General features: G+C 40.1%; 1 protein-coding gene and 1 long non-coding RNA gene across 7 annotated transcripts in view; one reads left to right on the top strand and one right to left on the bottom strand.

Moving 5' to 3' along the window:
* LOC130557753 (raftlin-like) overlaps positions 1 to 23596 on the bottom strand; it is an 80450-nt gene that overhangs the window by 24091 nt on the left and 32763 nt on the right. For 2 of the 4 annotated variants that reach the window (XR_008963343.1, XM_057339768.1), the window contains exons 4-7: positions 16436 to 16541; positions 14719 to 15106; positions 7370 to 7573; positions 989 to 1107 (exon numbers count right to left, since the gene is read on the bottom strand). Coding sequence is in view for 3 of the 4 variants with exons in the window: in XM_057339768.1 (XP_057195751.1) it covers positions 989 to 1107; positions 7370 to 7573; positions 14719 to 15106; positions 16436 to 16541 (817 nt within the window). In the remaining variant the exon portion in view is untranslated. The remainder of the gene's footprint in view (positions 1 to 988; positions 1108 to 7369; positions 7574 to 14718; positions 15107 to 16435; positions 16542 to 23596) is intronic. The other 2 variants (XM_057339771.1, XM_057339770.1) reach the window with 2 other exon arrangements.
* The window catches only part of LOC130557756 (uncharacterized), an 8169-nt gene continuing 1123 nt past the window's right edge, over positions 16551 to 23596 (top strand). For 2 of the 3 annotated variants that reach the window (XR_008963344.1, XR_008963346.1), the window contains exons 1-2: positions 16551 to 19587; positions 21149 to 21244. This is a non-coding gene — a long non-coding RNA (uncharacterized LOC130557756). The remainder of the gene's footprint in view (positions 19588 to 21148; positions 21245 to 23596) is intronic. The other variant, XR_008963345.1, reaches the window with a different exon arrangement.

The following is a 23596-nucleotide window of genomic DNA, read 5'->3' as shown; positions in this document are numbered from 1 at the left end:
TCGCACAAATTGCTTATTGTTTCCTCCTACTTAGTAAGTCACTTTGGATAAAAGCGTCTGCTAAATGACTAAATGTAAATGAATTAAATCCAATGCAATTCCCATTATAACCATTAGATCAGTTACATTATCTGTTGTGTTTTGGGCAAGGTTCTATTGATAATTTGAAACAATATGAAATTTGATTTTACACTACATTACATCAGGGGATTGGAAACTGTGATTTGTTGGTCATTTTGCTGTTGCAAGACACAAAAAAGTTTCATTCATATACTGTTGTATATGAATGGTATTTCTGTATCCCAATTCAACTTATAGTTTATTCATACAATGACAAAGAAAATAAAAACTACTCTCTACTAAACAAAGAAAATGTCAAAATAATTTTTGAGGTATTTTGGTTTGTAATGTTTGGTAACCCCGGCGTGACATGCGCATTGGATCATGTGTCAGGATATACGTGGATGAACCCAATTGCAGGCAGCGTTGGACAACAGACTTTAATAATAAAATATAAAACACAAAACAAAGGCCCACAAGGGGGTAAAACAATAATGACAAAGGGAATAATCAAGTAGACAACAGGAACACAGACTAACTAGACTAGACGAATACAACACTAGACAAATAACTACACTGACTGGACTTGACTTACTTACTTGACTCTTGGTAACGATCACAGGCAAAAACAATACTCTCTGTATCAGAGACATGTCACAAAACGAACTAGCACAGGACAGAAAACACAAGGGCATTATATAGGGAAACAAACAAAGGATAATTAACAACGGGACTAGAGACGCGACACCGGAGAGAGAGTATATAAGGCCAAAAGGGTCAAAATCTCTCTCTCCACATATAATAAGGGATCCTGCCATGATTCTGCCACAAGATCAAGAAATACATGACAAGATGAGGCAGAATCATGACAACATGTTGTTGATTTAAAGAGAAATACAAACAGAACAGAAATGTGTGTTTGACTCACGTCAATGACCGTCCACTGTTCCACCACTATAGCGTCATACGCAGCCGCTGCGTTTGTGTCGCCCTCCACGCCCTCCTGGAACACAAACACGCTGTCCACCGTTTTAGTGAGCGGATCTGCTGGAGAGAGAGAAGACGTGGTTATTCCTTTCATTTTGTTTAAGCAGAAAAGTTTGTAGTACACAAGGCTAAGCGGTAAGCATGAAAACAACTCAAGACACAGACATCATCCACAACTTCTTATATGAACAGAAAATCTTTCTGTCTTCTAATATGCTGTTCTCCATATCTAAACGTCTATTCGTACGTGCAAACATAGCTTCGTTGAATGTATTTGTTGAATGCTCTTTCATTTGTGAGTACCGTTGGATTAAAGTGTCTGTTAATGAAGAAATACAAATGTAACATACAAGGTTTTAAAAGAATAGCCACAGGACTAAAACACATGTTGGCATTCCATTTTTGCTTTTTATGTACATTTGTTCAAATTTATTGTTCAAAAATGCACAGATGTTGAAATGCATAAGTGAGAATCTAGAAAACTGTCATCTTCAAAAATCTCTTGTTGTGTTCCACAGAATAAAAAACTGCTTTTGGGTCTAGAACAACATAATGGTGAGTAAATATCGATCATTGGGATTTTAGGATGAACGTTTATTTCCAAATGTATTGAACCATTCAAATTTGAGAGAAGACATCCTGAATCTAAAGAAAAAGCGATGGATACAAGAGAAACGGAGACTGACGAATGACCAAAATATCCGTACATAAACCTGAAATGTTCCTGATGAAACGAGCTCTTTTAGATTTCACATTTGAATGGCCCGAAGTCGCCGTCCGTCCCGTGAGGTTCCTGCGCTTGGCCCTAATTTACCCTGAACTACATATACAGAAGGATAATAAACTCTGTTGAGTATTGGAGACGAAACGCAGGCGTCTGCGACCCTCTCACCGTCCCGTGTTATTTCTGCTAAACGTCCTCTCCCGGCTCTACCCCTCCTCTATTTACACACTAATGCTGTTTGTGCTGCCCCTGTCGGGTCTGGGAGACACTCCAGATTACATTACGGGGGGCTGAGGGATGGGCGAATGTGGACCGGCCCCTGGAGGGGGTCCGGCTGAGGGGGGGCCGTCACCGTCGCCGGCGTTCTTTCATCAAAAAAAAACCTATTTAAGGCCGCACTTACTCAATTGAAGACATCTCACCGGCCTTTCAAACGGGCCCATTGTTCTGGCTGCCATACATCAGATGTTCCCACTTGGGAACGTAATTGGAAAAGTCCACTTGGGAGATTGCCTCAGTCGGGCAGCTCGTCTGGACGGGCGGTGATGTCTCAGGTGAGAGAGAATGCGTTTTTTTCTGTAGGCGCGGCAAACGTCCACTCGATACGGTGATGGCTCTGTGAGGAGGCCACTTATGGAGATTGACAGGAGAGAGAGACGGTCCGTTTGATGGAGTCCAGATGTGGAGTTAGTCTGGACGGTTCAGGTGTGACTCATAGCGTTTAAACGTGTAGGACAGAGTCGCTAATGCTTCAGACAGCAGAGACGACGTGAGATTAGAGGATGTGCACATATTAAGTGAAAATGGCACGCTAAGCCTGCGTATGAAACCATCGAAAGCCTTTCAAAGATAAAGTGTGTAACTTTGGTTCCCCCGGCGGACAGTTTCATTGCTCAGTGGAGGTCTCAGTTGTGTGTTCAAGTCTCAACAAGTCTCAGATGTTTTTCCTGAAATTGAATAGGTAAAATAAAAACAGAGACAATGTTGAGTATGGAGGTGTAGAATGTAGAGGTCAAATAATCTGGATTTGCGTGAATTTGATGAGAAATGTTTGAGTTCATATCGAGATCTTCACTAATATTGACTTTTGGTTGCAGACGTGATAAATCTGAGCTCAAGTTTGACACATTGTTGACATCTGTTCTCAAACAGTAATGACGGAGACATTTGTGAGATTTCTGACTCTTTAAATATCTGAGACGCAGATAAGACTTTCCATTTAATCTCATTGATGCCTAGGAGAAATAATTGAGATATTAAAGAGATCTCATCTGTGATTTGTCTTTCCATAAATTGTTTTTTCACAGGCTCTGCCCTGGGTCGAACATGCATGTCGCTCTTGCCATCAATTAAGATAGAAGTTGACTTTTTGTGTGCATCTTTGAAGGTAAATTGCTGTTTGCTATACACTTGGTTTCCATAATGTGGCACATTTACAAATAAAACAAAATATTTAACAAGACAAAATAATTTAGGGTGAGACTTGATTCGTCCATCTAAAAGGGCCGTTCACAAATAACTATAACGACTACTGGACTATAACTATATTTGGACGATAACGATATGTTTATTTTAAGCCTCCGCCCTGCAGTGTTCCCAAACACTAAAATGAATGTAGATGACCTGCTGCTGATGCTTTCGTTTTCATTCCCGAACGTCTTTAATCCAAAATATGACAGCAAAGGCTGGATGCTCTTTCTGAAGGCTGAAGGTGCGATCGTGTCCGGGATGTAAAGCATATATTATATTTTGCCACCATTATATTTTGCCACCTTGCTCAGACTCATAAGCGGTATGTATATATAAAAGAAAACGTACCGCTTTCCGACCGCTACAGCGTTGCGATCAAACATTATCCGCCTAGTTTGACAGTATGTTTTATCATTGATAAGCTGGAAAAATAGTTCTGTAAGTGATCCCAACGATATCGCTCTCTTTATCGTTATAGTTGTGATGTGAACCCCGCCATTATACTAAATGGAGAACGATTTTTAAAACTTTATTTGTATAGTTATCGTTAGCTTTATAATGTAAACATCCCTTAGGTACTTTATCAAATACTTAAAAGAAAACTGTCAACCATATTTAGCTTCAGTGTGAACACAGCAAATGAGATCAAAAATGTATTCAAAAAGTAAACAACATTTCTGATTTCATTTTGATTTCCGCATAAAAAAATGATACGCTTCACCTTTAATGAATGAAAAAGTGTGTATGTATGTCTCTCGTGGAAGAGAAATGAGTCCACGAATCCTCATCTGAAACGAGTCCATTCATACTTGCATCCTTTTGTGCATCAGAAATGCGACGGCGGAGGTATCTCCCTATTCTTTTCATAGCGAGATAATACCTTATTGGAAATTCATACGCTGAATATCCGCCTTCGGGGCATCTGTCATGTATATAGGCAGAACAGCATGAATAGTCAGGTGCATAAATGTCACACAGCTGTGAGCACAAATGCTTTTCTCTGAGGTGCCGGGGGGGGGGTTTGCTCTGAAGTCATACAAATGAAACGTTGATTATTTGCTGTCTCGTTCAGCAGGTTCAAAAGTTAGAGCTCGTGGACGACCGCAAGGCTCTCCTGCACACGTATGAATCTTAAAATGTAAAATTATTGGTGGTGGCTTCTGAGCTAAAAATGCACCGTCGGCCTGATGGGCGGCACACACGCGGGCTTTCATCAACACCACACCCACACTTCTTTTTCTCGCCATGGAAACCAGTCTGTGAGGAGGGAGAGGGGGAAGGAAAGATTCTTGTCCTGGACATCCTCAATGTCACTGAGACGGAGGCAGACGAGGTCACAGGCGAAGTGTAAAAGTAAATCAGTGGAGCAGAACGCCACACAAACAAAGAGAAAAATCCATCAGGAGACTCTGAGCCGACACAAAACCCCCGTCCAGCCCTGGACCGGTGGATAAACTCATATCTGCTACCTGGAGGGCAGATTGTGATGGTGATGTGGAGCGCCTGAGACTATCTTTCTGATCTTCTATCAAATTGAGAGGCAAACCTGTCAAGAACATATCCAGGTCATATTTCATCCCCCAAAAAGAAAGAAATAAGAATTTTGATTAAAAGAAAATGAAGCCTGTTTTTAAGACAGTAAAGATTTTTGCATTTTCACAGGACCTAATACCCTCAAATTCTCAATATATTAAGGAAAAACAATTCATATTATTTATTTAAGTAGTGATATATTATTTCATTAGTCACGGATTTTCATATCATGTTTTTATGGCTTTTTTAATGTCTTAATTTACTAGCTTTAATTTACTCAGCTTTTTTGTTTTCTAATACAATATTTTTAATAATAACTAGTAAAGTAATACAGAAACATGTTTTGATGTCAAACATCTGGACACAATTATATCACAAATTCTTCAGTATTGAGAGTTTTTGAGAAAATGTGAATAATGAAAATGTTGCAATTCAATACATTTTAATGTCGTCTTTTCCTTCTGCAAAACAGCACATCTTTATTATTATTTTTTCGTTCGATTTTTGCGGAAACGTGACCTTGTTTTTGTGAGACTCTTGAAGGGAATCTGGCTAGCTCGGATTCTTTTATGTGTGCGTGCGAGTTCATCCTCGCATATTACGGACGTGTTGATGTTTACTGGGATAACGCGCTGTGAGAGCACATCACCATGGAGTTCTCATTATGCATTCGTCGACCAGGCTCAAAGAGAAGCTAAATTTGGAGAGATCTGGACCATGTGCTCGCAGGGCTGATAATGAATGCGACTCCAGCCTTTCATGTAATCAGACGCTTATGAAAAGTCTACACGCTGCTGGTGCTTTGATATCACATTGTTCCCGGAATCCACGGGGCGTCTCGCCTCGCACCTTCCTCCTCCTGTAACACTGCTCTCACTTCCTGTTATTTCTCTTGGCACGTGTTGTTGGCATGAACACCGTCATTTAGCTTTTACAGTTATGGAGCCGTAAAAACATATTTGTGTCAAATATATATAAGTTTCATCTTCAGTTAGTTGCTAAGGCATCAGTATTATTATTGTTCCAATAAACCCTAAACCTATTTGCATTGACAGCACTCTTTTAACATTTACCTGTAGATCTGTAAACGCAATCCACTCAGAACACGTTGCCTAGCGATGCCCTAGCAACCAATCAGACCAATCTAGCAAATGCAATGCACATGTTTAAAACCACTCAGAACACCGTAGCAACATCCTGGCAACCATCAGTAGTACCCTAGCATAGCACCACACTCCAATTCACTCTAACACACACTTTAGGAGTCGCATAGCAATGCCCTAGCAACCAGTCAGTCCTAGCAACCCGCAGAGCAACACGTATAAAAACACTCAAACAGTTGAGCGATGCCCCTAGCAACCATTTACACCACCTTAGCATAGTAAAACAGAACATTCCACTCATGAGCCAATGCCCTAGCAACTGAACAGGACTGCCCTAGCAACGCCCTGGCAACCATCAACGGCACCCTAGAATAGCAACACAATACATTCCTCCTAGGACATTTTAGCTATCGGATAGTGAGACCCTAGCAACCAGACCACCCTAGCAATTTGCAAGGCAACATGTTTAAAACTACTCGGAACACCTTGGCAACACCCTGGCAACCACCCACAGCATCCTAGCATCGTGCCATTGATTATTTTAGAGCCATGCACCAGTCCAGATTAACATTCGTTCAGTTCTGCTTCTCAGTGATTATTCTGGGCTACGTCGGGACAACTTGCCCCTGTAGATTTGCACAAAATTTGGCAGGAGCTTACAGAGTCTACAAGGGAGTCATTACAGAAAATTAATTAACTAATAAGAGGCTTGGGTTTTGCCACATTGCTACTTTTGCGCACACTCTCTTCCAGATAACTGTAAATGATGACAGATACCCTGCTTTCCCAACGTCCCCCATGTTATAACCCAGCCACAAAACAAGCTATATCTGTTAGCTATCAAACACACAAAAGCTTAACTCAATCCACCAGAGCATTTCACACAGAGCAATGAGATCCTGAGCGCAGATCTCGACTGCACGCCGAATTGCATTCTGTAAATACTCTACGTGCACTAGAGCAAGCGAAGCCCCACGAGGTATTTTAATAGGATTCTTAATTACTGAGACAGAAAGTAAATCAAGGATGAGAAAAATCACATCAAACTAATTACATTTTTACCATTTTATGATTTATTTATTGGAGGTGATGTGATGCTCGAGTTCGTCAATCATATATCACACTGTATATGTTGCAGATACAGATAAGGACGAGGAAAATGTGACGTCTCTTGTCTGATATGAAGCATTGAGAAGTCAGAAGTCAAGAATCGCTTCTCTCTGAAAGTGAGCTCATCTGAGGTATTACAGTTTTATGTTTTTATTCTTGTATTTATTGTACTTTAAAATCTGTTTGAGTTCCAGATAAACATTACCCTGGTTGTAAGCATAATTTGATAATTATCACAAAAAGTATGTCATATCCTAGACAATGTATGTAATATCTACTTTTTCTTGGTAAGAAATTTTCTTTCTTTTTATAAAACCAAATAAGCAACAGCTACAGTAGAGAGTAAGACATCTCAAAATGTAAGAACTGTAAGAAGTCTCACCATTGTCATTGGTCAGCTGAAAGTATCCGTCCACAAGCGACGCACCGCTGTTGAAATGCTGGGTCATGTGATCAAGCCAGTTGGCTTCTAAAGTGCCTATACCTTCACCCATCGGCTGTATCCGCAGAGGCACTTTAACCGTGTAGTACTTGAGCTGACCCTCACGACGACCCGGGTAATTAAACAACCCGAAGAGCTCAGCTCCTGTGGGCACAAGTTAAATATACAGTTCAATTAAAAATACATCAGTATAAGACGTATGTTTGTATTGGAGGAAGTGATTTAATGAATCAGCTTACAATTGTACATAAGCTTCTCTTGCTAAAATGTAACCTGCATATTATGGCTGCTTTAGACAATTTAAAGGTCCAGTTTAATTGAGAAATTTAGCGACATCTAGCAGTGAGGTTGAAAATTGCAACCAGCGGCTCACTCCATCCCTTTCGTACCTCCCTTTCGAAGCACTACGGCGGCTGACACAGAACTAAGATGTCGTCACGTTTTCACTTCTTTGCCGAAGGAGATAACGTATTAACAGAGGAAACGCGCTCTGTGCAGCAGTTTGTCCCTTTAGGGCTACTGTAGAAACAACATGGCGAATTCCATGTAAGGGGACCCGCGGTGAATGTAGATAGAAATAGCTCATTCAGTAAGGTCTTTTTACACATCTGAAGACATCGTTATGTATATTGTATTGCATTTTTTCAATAGATCCTCCAAAAATCGAAACAATGGACCTTTAACTCATTGAAACTCTAGGTGTGTTCTGCTATTCAGAACAGAAGCAACTTAATGCACCATAACTAGGGATGTAACGATTCACCGTGAGCCGGTTGAAAATCGGTTATAATGAGTGACGATTCAAATCGGTTGAGGTGTGAACTGAATCGCAATACATTTTTTGAACAGCAGGGGCCGCTATTTTCACTGCAAATCTAAATGTGAACATGCTGATATTTCTTAAATGCAAAAAAATCCAGGAAAAGCTCAGACAGTATTAGTTTGTTTATATTAAAGATACTTTTTCTATTATTAATTTGTTATAAAATTGCAGTTTAGTTTTGTTATTTGAAATAAAACATTATTTTATTATACAAAGAAACATGAAGCATTTAAGAAATAATGCAAGGGAAGTTGTTCATTTCTAATTTGTTTCAACTCATTTTGTAAAAATAAATCGTGAGTAAATCGTGAATAAATCGCATCGTGAGATCAGAATCGTGACTCGCATCGCATCGTGAGCTGAGTGAATCGTTACATCCCTAACCATAACATCGGCGGTATTGTTACGCTACCTTCTGAAATGCCTTCTTTTGGGCACATTCAAAGACAGAATTGTTTGTATCCAACAGGGCAATCCCATAATGCATTGTGATGAGCAGAATGGAAAAAAATCCATCAAAATATTGCAAACAAAGCATAAGAAACTACAGAAGGGTGTTGAGTAAATTATTGAGACTAAAATGTACTATTTTTCGCAATAATTCTGTGGTACTGTATGTAAATCATGTCAGTGTCGTAACCGAGTTTTTTGGCAGATTGATTACCGTTTGTAACCACGGTTTTACTATAAATGCCATAGTTAGAACCATTTTGGTTACCATGGTTTGTCTACAATATAGTAACCTTTTTGTTTGTTTATTTACAGTAAAGCCGTGGCTTATTTCGCACTAACCAAGCTTGTTTTTATTTATTGGCTTAGTGTGATTTGTCGGTCTGTTGTTGCTCTCTGAAGTGTGTGCTGTTTTGCTGTAGTCCTTCACACTTCATTCATTAGCTTGTATAGTTTGGCTTAAGAACTCATTAGCTTGTGTCCTACTCGAGTAATTAGGGAAATTAGGTAATGTAGTGTCAATCCTGATGGAGTATTCGGAAACCGTCGTTTCTCACCAGAATAGCCTCGCTTCTGGGAGAATTGACCATCCGTTCATCTAAATGAGATTATGTTTTGTAGAAAAACAAAACAGCACTTACGTCTGCCACACAGAGAAGGAGCGCTCACCTAATGGATTACGATAGTGTAAGATGAATTTGTTTGTGTGCCCGACTCGGCCCCATAAAACCTTCCTATTCAGATCTATATTAGGACTAATGGGAAATTGACCAAAAAGATAAATATGGATGCACTTTAGTTTCGGCAGCGATCAGTTAGATTGCGACTGACTGCATTGAGTCATTAGTCGCCCCTGACGGGAGCGGGCAGAGTAAATGAAAGAGCGCAGGGCGTTGGAGAAGCGTGTGCCGCGAGAGTAAATCACTCTTTGTTTCTCCTGGGTTGAATGAGGTGGACGCACAACAGGTGCTTCTGTAAATCTCCAAGGCACTTTATTAAAGACTTACTTTCATTTTATTTTTATTACCACTTTTATGGAAAAGGAGAGTAAGACAGGAAATGATGTAAGTGATGTAAGAGATTTAACTCAAAGGTCCCAGCCGTGGTACACAAATTATTTATGTATCATATAGTGGTTAAAGATGTTTTCTACCACCTTTATTTATGGTGATTGTAGACAAACCTGTATGAATATATACGTATATAAATCATTAAAATCTTAAGAAAGTATTACTGCTGTCATTCTGAAACCATCATTCTAAAACCTCGTATCTCCATATTTCGTGAGTTTTATTTTTTGCCATAAATCATTATTATTAGTCACCCTTTTTGTTTATTGCTGGGTGAACAACTAGCAGTTAAAAAGTAGTAAAAAGTGTTTGTCAACTTTGACAACACAGTTTTTAATCATTAAAAAAGTACAGAAAAATTGGACATCCGAGGTTTTGGAAAAACAGCGATGATATGCAAAAAATTGTAATAAGAATTTGAGGGAAAGAAAAAAAATTAATTACATAAAGTATTAAATAATAATAATTGTGCTAATATTTTGTACGACAAGGAACAGTACTTTGACAGCATTTATTACTTGTATTTCAAATGTGTATTTTTACCACACATTACACATTTTTTTATCAAAAGTTGAAACTCTTAAAGGAATAGTGTACCCAAAAATGGTCCCTATTGACTTGAACATGGTCATTTTTATTCCTACGTTCAAGTCAATGGGGACCATTTTTTGGGTGAACTATTCTTTTAACATTAGTTAATTGCATTAACTAATATTAACAAAGATTTATAAATGCTGAAAAAGTACTGCTCATTGTTAGTAAGCTTATGCATTTACTAAAACTATGCAAAAAATCTTACTGGTCCTTGAGGGGAAGTATTATAAGAAAAATATATATATATAATTATGCAAAAAATCTTACCGTTTTATGCGACTTACAGTGAATGTGAATGTGCTTTCTGGAGCTTTATTATTTTGCGTCCCAGATAAGATAACAAAATCACAATAAGAGGTCTTATACATCTGGGATGGCACAAGGTAAAGGTAAAGGTGAGTAAATTATAAGAGAATTTTCATTTTTTTGGTGAACTGTTCCTTTACCCATAAACAGCTCTGACCAGCTTTGTTTTGTTGCAAAACAACATGGTTTTTGTAGTTCTTCAATCTACACAAGCCCTAAACTACACAAACAATAAAAAAATAATTATGCAAAAAATCTCACTGGTCCTCTCAGTTTTTTAAACATCTAAATGTTACAGGTCCAAGGGGTCCATCTCAAAACAAAGTAAGTTAGACCCCCGGTGCCAGCAGTGGGAAAGAAGAGATGTTCTTCACAGATGGGCGTCATGCTACACACGTGTCTGATGACTTCTAAAGGGTCAACACGTGATCAGCACAGGTATGACAACCCTGTCTCCCCCTCCAGGATTACTGTCATCTTTGTTAACCTGTGTGACAAGGTCAAACACTCTGTATATGTGCAGTTATACAGAGCCACAGAACACGACAAGTCATTAAGTGTTTGCCTTCGTATTGCATCACATGAACACAAAACACTGCAAAGGTCCAGACCTGTGTCTTGAGAAGAGCTGATGAGAATTGTGGAAATGTTTTAATCTTTTATGTGTGCCTTTTTGTGTTTTCTCTGCTACTATTCTCTCCTTTAAATTGCACTACATACAGTACATTTATTTCCCTTTTGCTTTTTTACTTTTTTTGTTGTTTTTAAATACTTCGTTGTACTGTATTGAAACGTTTGTTAGCTCGAAGCTGAAGTGTGTCACGGCCAGAGCCATTGAGAGAGAGAGCTGCGCCAACGGAATTTCAACATTTCGTGTGTCACGTGATTCATGGAGCCTTCATATAGTTCGAGGAAGTTACGTTTTCTCTTTAAAGTCCCCGTGAACCGGAAGTTGCGATCGTTTTTACTTCCGTATTCTGAAACATTTCCGAGTGAAAATGAATTTCAAAGGAGAAAATAAGTTGCGTTTTTCACTGCGAATTGATTGGATGTGTAAAAGCAGCTGTTGGATTGATTTTGAAATGAAACTGGCAGCAGACTGACAGTTGAAGGGGAGGAGTTAACGGATGCTCCGGCCAAGCCGTCTAATTTATGTCATTTCAGGGCGGAAGTGCATTTTCAGATTTTAACCGAAGATTATGAGGGTACATGAATTTTAAAAAGAAAATGAGCCACATTGATAAGCTATTTACTATAAACGCTGCAATATTTCATGAAAAAATAAGAATTGTCATTTTTAATTTCCCTGGGACTTTAAATGCTTTATTTCTTAAATTGCTTTGTTCATTAAATGACTTAACTCTCTAAATGGGTTAAAAGTTTACCTCAGTTGGTCTGTTTAGCGTTACTAGTAACTTCCAGGAACTAATGCGAGCAATGAACCGCCATTGCTGTGAAAAAACTGTTCCATTGGAGTCAACGGAGTTGACGCAACTCTCTCTCTCAATGGCTCTGGTCACGGCTACGTCACGGGTGGCGCCAAGATAATGATTGTTTACAAACAAGATTTAAACACACCCCCCCACCCCTCTCGCTCCAAACCAACCCCAGTGATTGAGCCGGTGTTGTTTCTGTTTGGTCTGTTTGTTCGGTTAACATCAACCGCTATTTCATATTTATCATCCCGACCGCCTGATGAATGCCAGTGGAGCTGAGCCAGTTAATAGACATCAATATAGACATTTTTTAAAGAACAGTAGTAAAAATAAATCCTTGACTTTTTTTCTAAACAAATGAGAAAAAAATGCTAATTAATTTAATTTACATAAGTTGTGCATGAAGAAACTCTATAGAGAGTCTGGTTTTAGCACCATTAGGATCTGTTGCGTTGGTATTATTCGAATGAATATACATGCAGATGTTCAGAGTCCCTTTATTTCTCCATGGTGACTTTGTAAAGCATCATACTGTACGAATCAGTTCTGAATGAAAATGTCACGATGAAAAATCAAAAAATAGACGTACATCAAGCACACGCTATGCAACTAAGCTCGTGCTGCCGTTCTAAATAAATGTTTCACCCCGTGGCTCAACAGCTACACCGAGGGAGTAACAAACCTGCACCTCATCTGAGCTCTGAGCGTTTTACACCGCTGACCCCCATCATTCTGTTTTATAGATGTTCGCCGGGAGAATCGGAGCGATTCGAGGAGGGAATGACTGTATTTATCAGCAGCGGTGATAACTCCGATGACGCAGTGCGACGGGACCACCGGCAGCCCTCAATTTTGTGGCTGAATGGGAAAAGCTGGTGCGGCGTGAGACCGCCGTTACAGGATCATTTCGCCGCTGACGATGTCACCTCCAGATGGAGACTTGGGTTGGCGGCGCGAGAGTCCCAGCGTGGTGAACACCGTGCACGGTTTTAGCAAAAAACGGTTCCCGAGCTAATATTGAGAATGAGGTAGGCCATCTGGATACTGGCAGAATAAAAAGAGGGTGAACAAAGCCTAATCCAGCACCCGCTGTGTGTGTGTTTGTAAATGCCAAGTCTGCCCAATCCCATACGTCAAAGCGTTGCATAAAAACTCAGTGACGATGCTTTTCTTTAATCGTGAATAGATGAATACAGGCCGATGAGAGGCTGTCGCGGCGTCACCCAGAGGACAAATGATTTGGTGCATCTTTCTGTCACCATGAGCGAACATTATAGGGCTGGCCGATGTAGTGCATATTCACAATGTGTTGCTGGCAGTATAATTAAGCCAGGGCTGGACTGGGAACAAAAATCGGCCCTGGCATTTTTAGGCCCGCATCGGCCCTCCACCAAATCTGTCGACGGGGGTGGGGGGTGCATGCATACGTGTCTTTTGCATTCGCGTTGCATGCATTCGCATTGATAATACGTCCGTCTAAGCGGCCAACTCCTCCGTTCCGGCCCCATCCGTTAGCGGCCCACCGGGAAAACGCCCGGTACGCCAGATGGCCAGTCCGCCCCTGAATTAAGCAACATGCCGAATATGGTGATTATTTTAATGTACTTGACCATTAACCTGACGTTCCCTAAAGTCATTAGATTAGTTTTATGATCTTTCATCGTCTCGGGTCTTGCATGTCAAATAGAATTTCTTTCGGTTTCAATGAATCGATTGTAAACTCTTTTTCTGTGCATTCAGTCCACACGTGGTGTGGTAAACAAGGTAAACGTTGCTTTTTGTAGAAATGTAGAAATGTATTGGTGCATATAAATGGAAATGAATAATTATTTATTCCCACATGAAAAAATACTGTAGTATGCTTGAGTGTTTACTATAATAAACTGTAGTAGTGTTCCTAGATATTATAGTTTTTGAATCTTGAAAATAGAGTATAAAATACAGTTTACTATAGGAAATACTACGGTATTTTCTGTGGGTTTTCCCTTAGTTAAACAACAAACAAAACAAAAAGTGGTTCTTTGACCAGTCACACCTTGAGTTTTACTTTTAAAGGGTTTACCCCAAAATGAAAATTCTGTCATGAATTACTCACCCTCGGTTGTTCCAAATCTTTAAAAAGGTATTTGATGGTTTTACGCAAAGAAAGATAGTTGGAAGAATGTTGGCAGCTGAGATTTTTGGGACATCATTGACTACCATAGTAGAAAAAATATTGTATATTTTTGTGTTCTGTTGAAAACAAAATGAGATATTTTGGAGAATTTAGGAAAACAAACAGTGCTAGGGAACCTTTGACTACCGTCTTAATGTTTCTACTATGGTAGTCAATGGTGCCCCAGAAATCTCGGTTGCTAATATTTTTTACAATATCTTTGTGTCTTCAACAAACAAAGTAATTTACGGATTTGGAACAATTTCAGATTAAGTCATTCGTTTTGAGTGAGCTATCCCTTTAACTCTTTCGTTTGTACATTAAATCCTACATCTAGGTAACAAAGCCAGATTTATATGGCAGAAGCTGACAGATATCAAAACATCTTCGCTTTCATTTTTATAGGAGCCTTGATGAGGTTTAGTCTCATCAAAGGATAAAAATGATCAACTCACCTCTCTTAGCCCGAAGCAACCTGCCGGGTTTCTCTGTGGTGTCTGTGATTTTGGCCGTGTCGTTGTTGTTGTGTGTGAGTGCATCTCCTGGCTGTGTTTCACCAGATTTGGATAGATCATCTCCGTCTTCACCTGCAGCAGATTTTACGTCCTCTATTTGAGTCTCACCTCCCCTGTTCTCCGCTCCGGGCTCGTCTTCAAGCTCCGGCTCCTCCAGGGGGCTGGGGCTGGGAGTTAGCCCGGAGCCGTGCAACGAGCTGGGGCTGGAGTGCAGGGAGAGGGAGGGTTCCTCTGGTTCTCCGTGCCGGAGCACGTGTGGGCGTAGGCCAGCTGGCTCCTGGATGAAGCCTACAAACATGATGCCTTGATCTGCAGCATCCTGGATCTGCTGATGAGATACAAACACGCCGTGTGACTGCACTGCTTTTGGGTGTTTTTATGGATTTTGAGAAACATGGTCATTATGACTTGTTATTGTGATGATGCTTACAACACTTTTGTTTCGTATCGACAGAAAAATGACAGCAGCTTTGCAATGAGGGTGAGTAAAGGGAGATATTTATTTGAAGCTATTTTGAAGGGGAAAATCTTTCCTCATTTATTCACTCTCATGTCATTTCAAATCTCTATGACTTTCTTTCTTCTGCTGAACACAAAAGAAGATATTTTGAAGAATGCTGATAACCAAACATTGACATTGAGAACAAAACCACTGGGACATTTCTCAAAATATCTTCTTTTGTGTTCCACATATGCAGGTTTTGTCTGACATGATTCAATGATGACAGAATTTTGGTTTTTGTGTGGACACAAAATACGTTCACCAGGGTCGACCGGCGACATCTTAAACATATTTTCTGTTTTTCTCCGTACAGCGGAGTTGTCAACACGGACGCTTGGATAAACCCGTCACCCTGCCGAAGGTTTTGCATCTGAACAAGATAAGAAAGTCATTTCAGTTGTTTCGAGTTTGCTCCGAGTGATGTGCCACATTACCCTTAACAACAAAAAACAAAAGCAACTCTCTTCCTCCCACACCGTCAGCTATTTGAAATTAGCAAGCGCTGAACACGATGGCAGAGGGCCACCATCGACCGCCCGGCGCATCCCAAATCAGCCGAGCATCTAACACTTTATTGTCAGTTTGCGTTCGGAAGCCAATATTTGAATTCTCATCAAAGCGAATTGAATCGTTAACTGTCAAGGAATGCTAATGATGCTATTTTCCATTATGGCGCTTTAATAAAGGCCAGCCTCAGGCCCGCCGCCACTATCTCCGTCCGAGGCCTTCGCCCATGCGACGGGAATCAGTTTCGGCGAGGTGCGCGGGTTATTTCCTCTCAAATTAAACCGTGAGCGGGCTCGTCCTTTCCCGACGCATTGTTTAATGCATATTGAACGTGGACTCCGGGAGTCCTGTCATTATATTTGCAACAATGATGCAAATGAAATTGCATAGATAAGAAGCCATTTTTCTCGCCGGGTTCCTCCTTCGGTGAGAGGCCACTGAATAATTTCCGAGTTTGATGTGCGAGGGGGGTGGTAGTCGTGACGGCTCGTTGCCATTTTTCACGCTGAGATGTTTTAGGAGAACCTCAGAGGAGAAGCAGATATATTGGAATATACCTTTGTTTTGACAGCGGTAAGTTATTTTGCAAAGGATAACAGTTACTTGTACGAAAATAACGCAAATCTAAGCTTGACGGACAATTCTTACTTTTTTCACATAGCCCTGGATGTGTTCTGAGGTTGGGATCTGCTCGGCAGACATGCACTCCTCCAGCTTTAGATGGTACGGCTCAAAGTCTGGATTCGTCTCCCAGCTGAAAAGACAAGAGATGATGCGTTTGAATGTGCAGAGCAGCGATATACATCGTCAATAAACACAAAAGAGTTCATTTCAGTCACCTGATTATACAGACAGAGAACATCTGTTCATGAAACTTACTAATGCAACATTTGCTCCAGTACTAAAAATGAGCATATTACATTAAGAAACAAAATGCAGGCCAAGGATGCACTGTAAGTCGCTTAGGATAAAAGCTGAAATGTAAGTGTAAAAAAACACATTCAAGAAAAATGTGCTGCTGTTTAGTTTTGTGGCAATTTCTCTGGGCTTTGTTAAAGGAGTAGTTCACCTTAAAATGAAAATTATGTTATCATTTCAAACCTCTATGACTTTGTTCAAAATATCTTCTTTTGTGTTCTGTAGAAGAATGTTGGTACCGTCGGTCCCCATTGACTTGCATTGGTTTTAAGTCCTTACGATAGAAGTGAATGGGCATCAACGGTTTTTGGTGAGCGACATTCTTCAAAATAGCTCATTTTGTGTTTTGCAAGGCGGCGTGTAAACGATGACAGAATTTTCATTTTGAGGTGAACTACTCCTTTAAATTCATTTTTAAACGTTAAATTGCATTCTTCAATCTTAGCTTAATGTACAAATTATTTTTTCAAGAGGTCAAAACAATCATTTTTGTCTTGGTTTTAGGATGCTAAAGACAGGAACCGTTGGTAAGAGCAAGACAAAGATTGACCTGACCCGACCCCTGTGCATCTTCTTGTAGGCGGATGACCAAGTAGGATATGTTCCTGAAACAACATTTCTATCAACCAATCAGATTCCAGAATTAGGTTTAGGGTCAATATTAGGTTTAGCGAGTGAAAAAAAAATCCAGTTAAAAACCTCAGTTTTCTGGCTGCTGGGGTGCCGGAACTAGACTGGAAATGCTAGACTGTAATAAAATCCCGTAAAAAATGCGGTGCCAGAAATACACTGTTAAAAATAAAAATAAAAGTTTGCTGTTTTTCTCGTAAATTAGCAGTGTTTTTCTTGACGGTTTTTGACCGTCTTTCAAAAAATTAAATAAAAAAAACTTTATTTTGACAGTGCAGGATAGGGCCTTGCGTACCGTTCATACCAGTCTATTGTTTCTCTCTGATTTAAGGGTTAAGTTATGGTTAGGATGTGGGTTAGGACATTTCTTTGACTTGAATGTTGCAAAGTTGTTGATCCAGGAACACATCTTTCTCGGCGAAATCACGTTGACCCTATAAAACATCACATTGCCATATTTAACATGAATAATAATGAGAATAAACAGTTCTTCTGCCAAGAAATACACTTCATAAGCCTAACCACAGGCTATTTACTCTACATTTGCCAAGTGAATAAGCAATGTGATGCAGTAATGTGCAGTCACAGCATTGGTCTGCGTTTTGTAACGGCTCTGAACGTCCTCGTCCAATCAGAATGCACAGATGGAACTATCAGTTTTATAAGCATGAATAATCAACTCTCAAAAGCTGCAGAGTAAAACCGCAAGCATCCCTGTGAGGCGGTCTGTGCATCCCCTCCAGCTCATCCCAGTACGGCCCAGTTCACTGTGTGTGTGATGGAGATTAAACCCACCAACCCAACGCTTCATCCAGCCACAGAGTCACAGCGCAGCAGGACGCTGACTCACCTCTGTCACGCACGCACACACACATACATAAATTCACACTTCCCGCCAACACACGGCCATCTGCTGCTTCAGCGCATTTTCCTCACATGAACCATGCTTGTGTTCTGCGTTTAAGATGAAGATGCATTTGATTAGCAGCATATGCATACAACAAATGAAGGTTTTGAAGGAAGTTTTGATCAAGCAGTTTTATAGCTCAGGAGATGATAAAGTTCTTAGTTGTGTTACATTTAAGTCTCAGGTTAGTCTGGGATGTATCTTCTAAAATTACTAATCGGATGTGTAAAATGAATGGAGATTGTCGGGGTAAAACAATCTGTATTTGGGTGTATTTGATGAGAAATGTTTGAGTTCATATTGAGATCTTCAATAATATTGACTTTTGATTGCAGACTTGACACATCTGAGCTCAGTTTGACACATTTGACATCTCTTCTCAAACTCTAATGACAGACACATTTGTCAGATTTCTGACTCTTTTTCTCAAGAGAAACATCTGAGATGCAGATGAGACTCAAAGAAGTCCATTTGTTCTCATTGATGCCTAGAAGTAATAATTGCGATATTAAAGAGATCTCGTTTGTGATTTTTCTGACAGAAACGAATCCCGATCATGTTGATATTATGAGTTAAAGTCCCAGTGAAATAAAAAATTACAATGCCTATTTTTACATGAAATATTGCAGCGTTTCTTGTAAATAGTTTATCAATGTGAGTCATTCTCTTTTTAAAAATCGTGTGCCCTCATGATCTTCAGTTAAAATCTGAAACTGCACTTCCTTCCTGTAGTGACTATCCATCTTAAATGACGTATGTTAGACGGCTTGGGCGGAGCATCCGTTAACTCCTCCCCTTCGACTGTCAGTCTGCTGCCAGATCCATTTCAAAATGCAACGGCTGTTTTTACACATCCAATCAAATCGCAGAGAAAGACGAAAGCCACGCCCACTATTTTTCTCATTCGAAATTCCATTTCACTCGGAAGTGCGTCAAAATACGGAAGTAAAAACTATCGCAACATCCGGTTCACGGAGACTTTAAACTCCTAGAGAAACAATCCAGACTCTTCTTTGCAGAAGCGGTGCCTTTAGAAATAATCTCTCAAAGGAACATTACGAATCGAACACAATCTGAATCCGAGATGTTTCTTAGATACAGATGTTAGACGCAGCTGGGTGGCTCTGCTATCAAAAGCCTGTTTGTTAGATGATTTTGTCTCTCTGTGTGTGTGTTTTTCACATGTTCCTCCTTGCCCGCAGGAGTGCTGACATCACTAATACTGTCAGCTCGGCATCACACAGACAACATATCCGGGTCCCGAGGCCGTATCCAGCTGCGTGTCTGCGTGCCACATCTAGGGTGGCATTGCCATGACAACAACCTTCTTTCATATCCATCAAACGTGCGTTCCCCATCTTTAATCACCACATTAATAATGTATCACATCTTTCTTGATGTCAGCTTATTTACCGGGCCATGAATAATGTTATTGGAGCATATCGGTCCTAATGGCTTTGGGTCCGTACCGGTACCCCTGCAAGGTGCTTTGCAATTATCAAAAAAACGATGCATAAATCAGCCACCCTCGTCGCCGAAGTGGAACTGTAACTAAAATTGAACACGGGGGGGGCTTGACAGTTGACATTTGGAAATATAAAAGGAGTCGGCTATTCTGCGAGATTCGCCACAAGGCTGTGAGTAATTCCTGGCAAATCGCTTTAGAAGGAGCCCTGCCTGCCAGCGCTAATCCGTACGGGTGCAGAACTCCTTCACGCTCCTGCTGTTCACATCTGAACGGACCGGAGGTCAGAAAGAGCGCCTATATTTGCACCGTCCCGCACGGGCAGGGTGGGTTTTCGAGGGGGGATTGTTGCAGCAGTCATCCTCATGCGCACACGCTTTAGAAAGAGACTAATCATGAGGTGGGAGGGCTGGAACCGAACCCAGAGACTCTGCTCCATCCTCACCCACCAGTTCGTTCCGTCTCCCCGATTAAAAAAATACAACATTACAGAATAAGATTTCATGATCTGTGTTTTACAAACGCTCCCCGCGTCTGCCATTGTTTAGCCAAACAGAAAGTCCCACCCACAACTTGTGTTGATGCTTTGTATGTCATACAAGAATGAATGTATTTACTTAACCTTTATTCATTCATTTTTGTAATTTTGAGAAAAAATGTTTGTTTTTCAAAGAGACACATCACAGATGACATCTCCTTAATATCTCAATTATTTCTCCTATAAATGAGATTATATCACTTGTTTCCAAATTTTTTCTCTTAAGCAATTTTAGGAGAAACATCTGAGACTAAGTTGATACTTAAAGGAGTAGTTCACCTTTAAAATGAAAATTCTGTCATCATTTACTCACCCTCTTGTCATTTCAAACCTGTATGACTTTCTTTCTACCGCAGAACACAAACGAAGATATTTTGAAGAATGTTGTTAACAGCCCCCCAGTTACAATAGAAGTGAACGGGGGGCTGTGCTGTTCTGTTACCAACATTTTTCAAAATATCTTCTTTTGTGTTCAGCGGAAGAAAGTCATACGGGTTTGAAAGGACAAGAAGGCGTGTAAATGATGACAGAATTAATTTCATTTTGAAGGTGAACTACTCCTTTAAATGAACTCTTGAGTACATCTTCCAGCATTTCTACCGAGCTTACCCAAAATCCTATTGACTCAAAACCAGGTCAAGCATCTTCAAGAGATCCAGCTTGGACCATCAGAAGTTTTCCCAGCCGGTTTTCATCTCATCTTTTGTTTCCGGTTCTCTTCCTGTCTTTTGATCTCTTGTCTTCTCACCTGAATGTGTTTGGGTCTGTTTGTTTTCGGCGAGGGAAGAATGGCTACATGAAGGACGTCTTTCATCTGCACTTTTCCTTGCTCCGCTCTGATGCGTGGGATTGGCGGGTGAGCAGCAGTACTGTGCCCTGTTTGATATCTCTCTTTTTTTGCAGGTCTATCCCTCAGGGCTGCTGCTGATGTGAGCAACTGTCTCCACGGTGACAGACGCCAGAGATAAAGCGAGGCAGCTTTTGCGGCAGCTATGAAAGGTTGGCAGCAGCTTCCATGCCACGATCCTCCCAACACGCTCATCCACATACATGTGACACAATCCCACTCTGATCTGCTTTCTTCATGTTCTGCTCTTGGCTTACCGTCTTTCTCTTGAAGAGGAAGGCTTGCCCTTCATCCTTAAATCATGTCTACTTCTTGCACAACTTGTTAAAAGAATATTCCACCCCAACATGTCTTTGAAATGATAGACGATATTCAAACTTGCTTGATTTTATTTTGTCTGAAGGGTAAAATGTCTGATAGTCAGGCTACAAAATGACAAAAACAAAACTTAAATGTACAAGTTGGACATCAGATTTTCTCAAACTCACTGGTTCTCTTCAGCCAAAACAATAATTTCAACTTTCAACTCTCAATGGATGGGCCACATTCAAAACCATTATTAATAATAATGACATGCATATATACAGCCGTGGAAAAAATGAAGAGGGCATTCCAAAGTTTCATTTATTCATCATTTCTAGATGTATTGTGGTCATTCCAGTCCGGTGTCTGTTGAATTTCAACAAAATCAAACCTCAGGAGTGATTTTCCGGTTTCACAGACGCCATTTAGCTTAAGCCAGGACTACGCCTTAGTTGAATTAAGATATTTATGTGGCTTTTATAAAAATGCATTAGAATACATTACTGGTGAGCATCTCGAGACAAAACAATGGCACTGATATATTTTAAGATATTTCTGGGCAAGTCATATTCAGTTAAGGCAGGTCACACATTCATTTTAGTCTGGGACTAGCCTTAAGCCTGGTCTGTAAAACTGGGCAAGAGACATTTGAAAGTAAGCCATCTGTATACTGTAAACAAATTGTTGGTTCAACTTAAAAAAATAAGTTACCTGGTTGCCTTAAAATTTTGAGTTAATTCAACTTAAAAATACTAGTCGACTCAATGAGTTTAGTCAACTCAACGAGAAATGAATTGAATTAACTAATATTTTTAAATTGAATTAACTTACATTTTTAGGCAACCATTTTTAAGTTGAACCAACAAAAAACAACACTTTTTTTCAGTTATAATATATATATCAAATTCAAATACCACGTCTCTGTTTCTCTATGAAAACGTTATTCTGTTTAATCAAGTATAAAAGCCGATAACCAACATAACAAAGAATCCTTTAATTTGCAGTTCTTTTTGTTGATGTAGTAGTAGGGCTGACGCGATTATTAAATAATCGTCTCGTCGCGATTGTTTGACCTCATCGCGATGGTTTCAGATCATCGCAATTATTGCACATCTCTATAGAAGACACTAGGGGGTGCTGAAGTGCATCTGCATATTGCATATTTTAGTGTATATATTGTTACTAAAGCATGGTAATACTTGTAAAATGTACCACCACAACACAATCACTTAAAAAAAACCATATACAAATTACCTGCAGTACAATTTAATATTATTTAAGCAAATCTCAGTGTGAAAACCAGTCTACCAAAATTTCATTAACACACAAATAAACTTTTCTTGTAGTCTTGCAAGTGAGAAAAAAACAGACTAGAAGCTTTTCTATGACTAAAAGAATTTTAATGGTGGCTTCAATTCACACCTGATCAATTTACTTCATTTACAAGTATTTGGAGGTTGTATTATTGACAGGTAAAAGCCTAAACCTTAAATATATGATGACCCAATTTTTTCCGATGTATTTCCAAGAAAAAAACATAGTCTTGTATTCAGAACAATATGGTCGTTTCAATCGCTGAATCAAAAATGAATGAGAATTAAATGTCAAAGCTCAAAAACAGACAATTAATCGTCATAATCGCAATGATTTACTAGACAATTAATCATCAATCAAATTTCATAATCGTGACAGCCCTATGTAGTAGCATATAAATGTCGAACATCACACCATGTTCTCCATGTTGTCAAAAGACTAAAACATAGACATCCCCAGGCTGACCAGCGCTATTTCATTTCGAACTGATACAAGAGGGCATAAACTGTGACACGGCTTCTCTCAGACCTCCTTCCTTCCTCCGGGGAGAGTGGATCTCGCCTGAGAGGTCAACGGGGCCAGACACTGGCCTGCAGTCTGACCCCTTACAGATACAGGCAGATCTGGTGAGTGGCAGCTGCCCGTGGTGTGTGGGTGTGTGGGAGGACGATAGCTCAGTGTCCGCCGGCCCTCTCCCGCTCGCTGCCCTTTACGCCAGGCCAGTCTGGACGGCGTGTGACTGCAATCCAGCAGCGCTCCGGGCGGAGAATGGATGTGACTTTGAGTGACTTCCACTGTTTGGCTAAAGGATTATTGAGCTGCTCTTCAGCCTTCACTTCGCGCTCTTTGTGTGAGAGTCGGAAAAGCGAGTGTCTGGCACAGTCAGG

The sequence above is a fragment of the Triplophysa rosa genome, linkage group LG8 (assembly GCF_024868665.1).
Source record: "Triplophysa rosa linkage group LG8, Trosa_1v2, whole genome shotgun sequence".
Classification (NCBI taxonomy): Eukaryota; Metazoa; Chordata; class Actinopteri; order Cypriniformes; family Nemacheilidae; genus Triplophysa; species Triplophysa rosa.
This window is presented reverse-complemented; position numbering and strand designations above follow the sequence as displayed.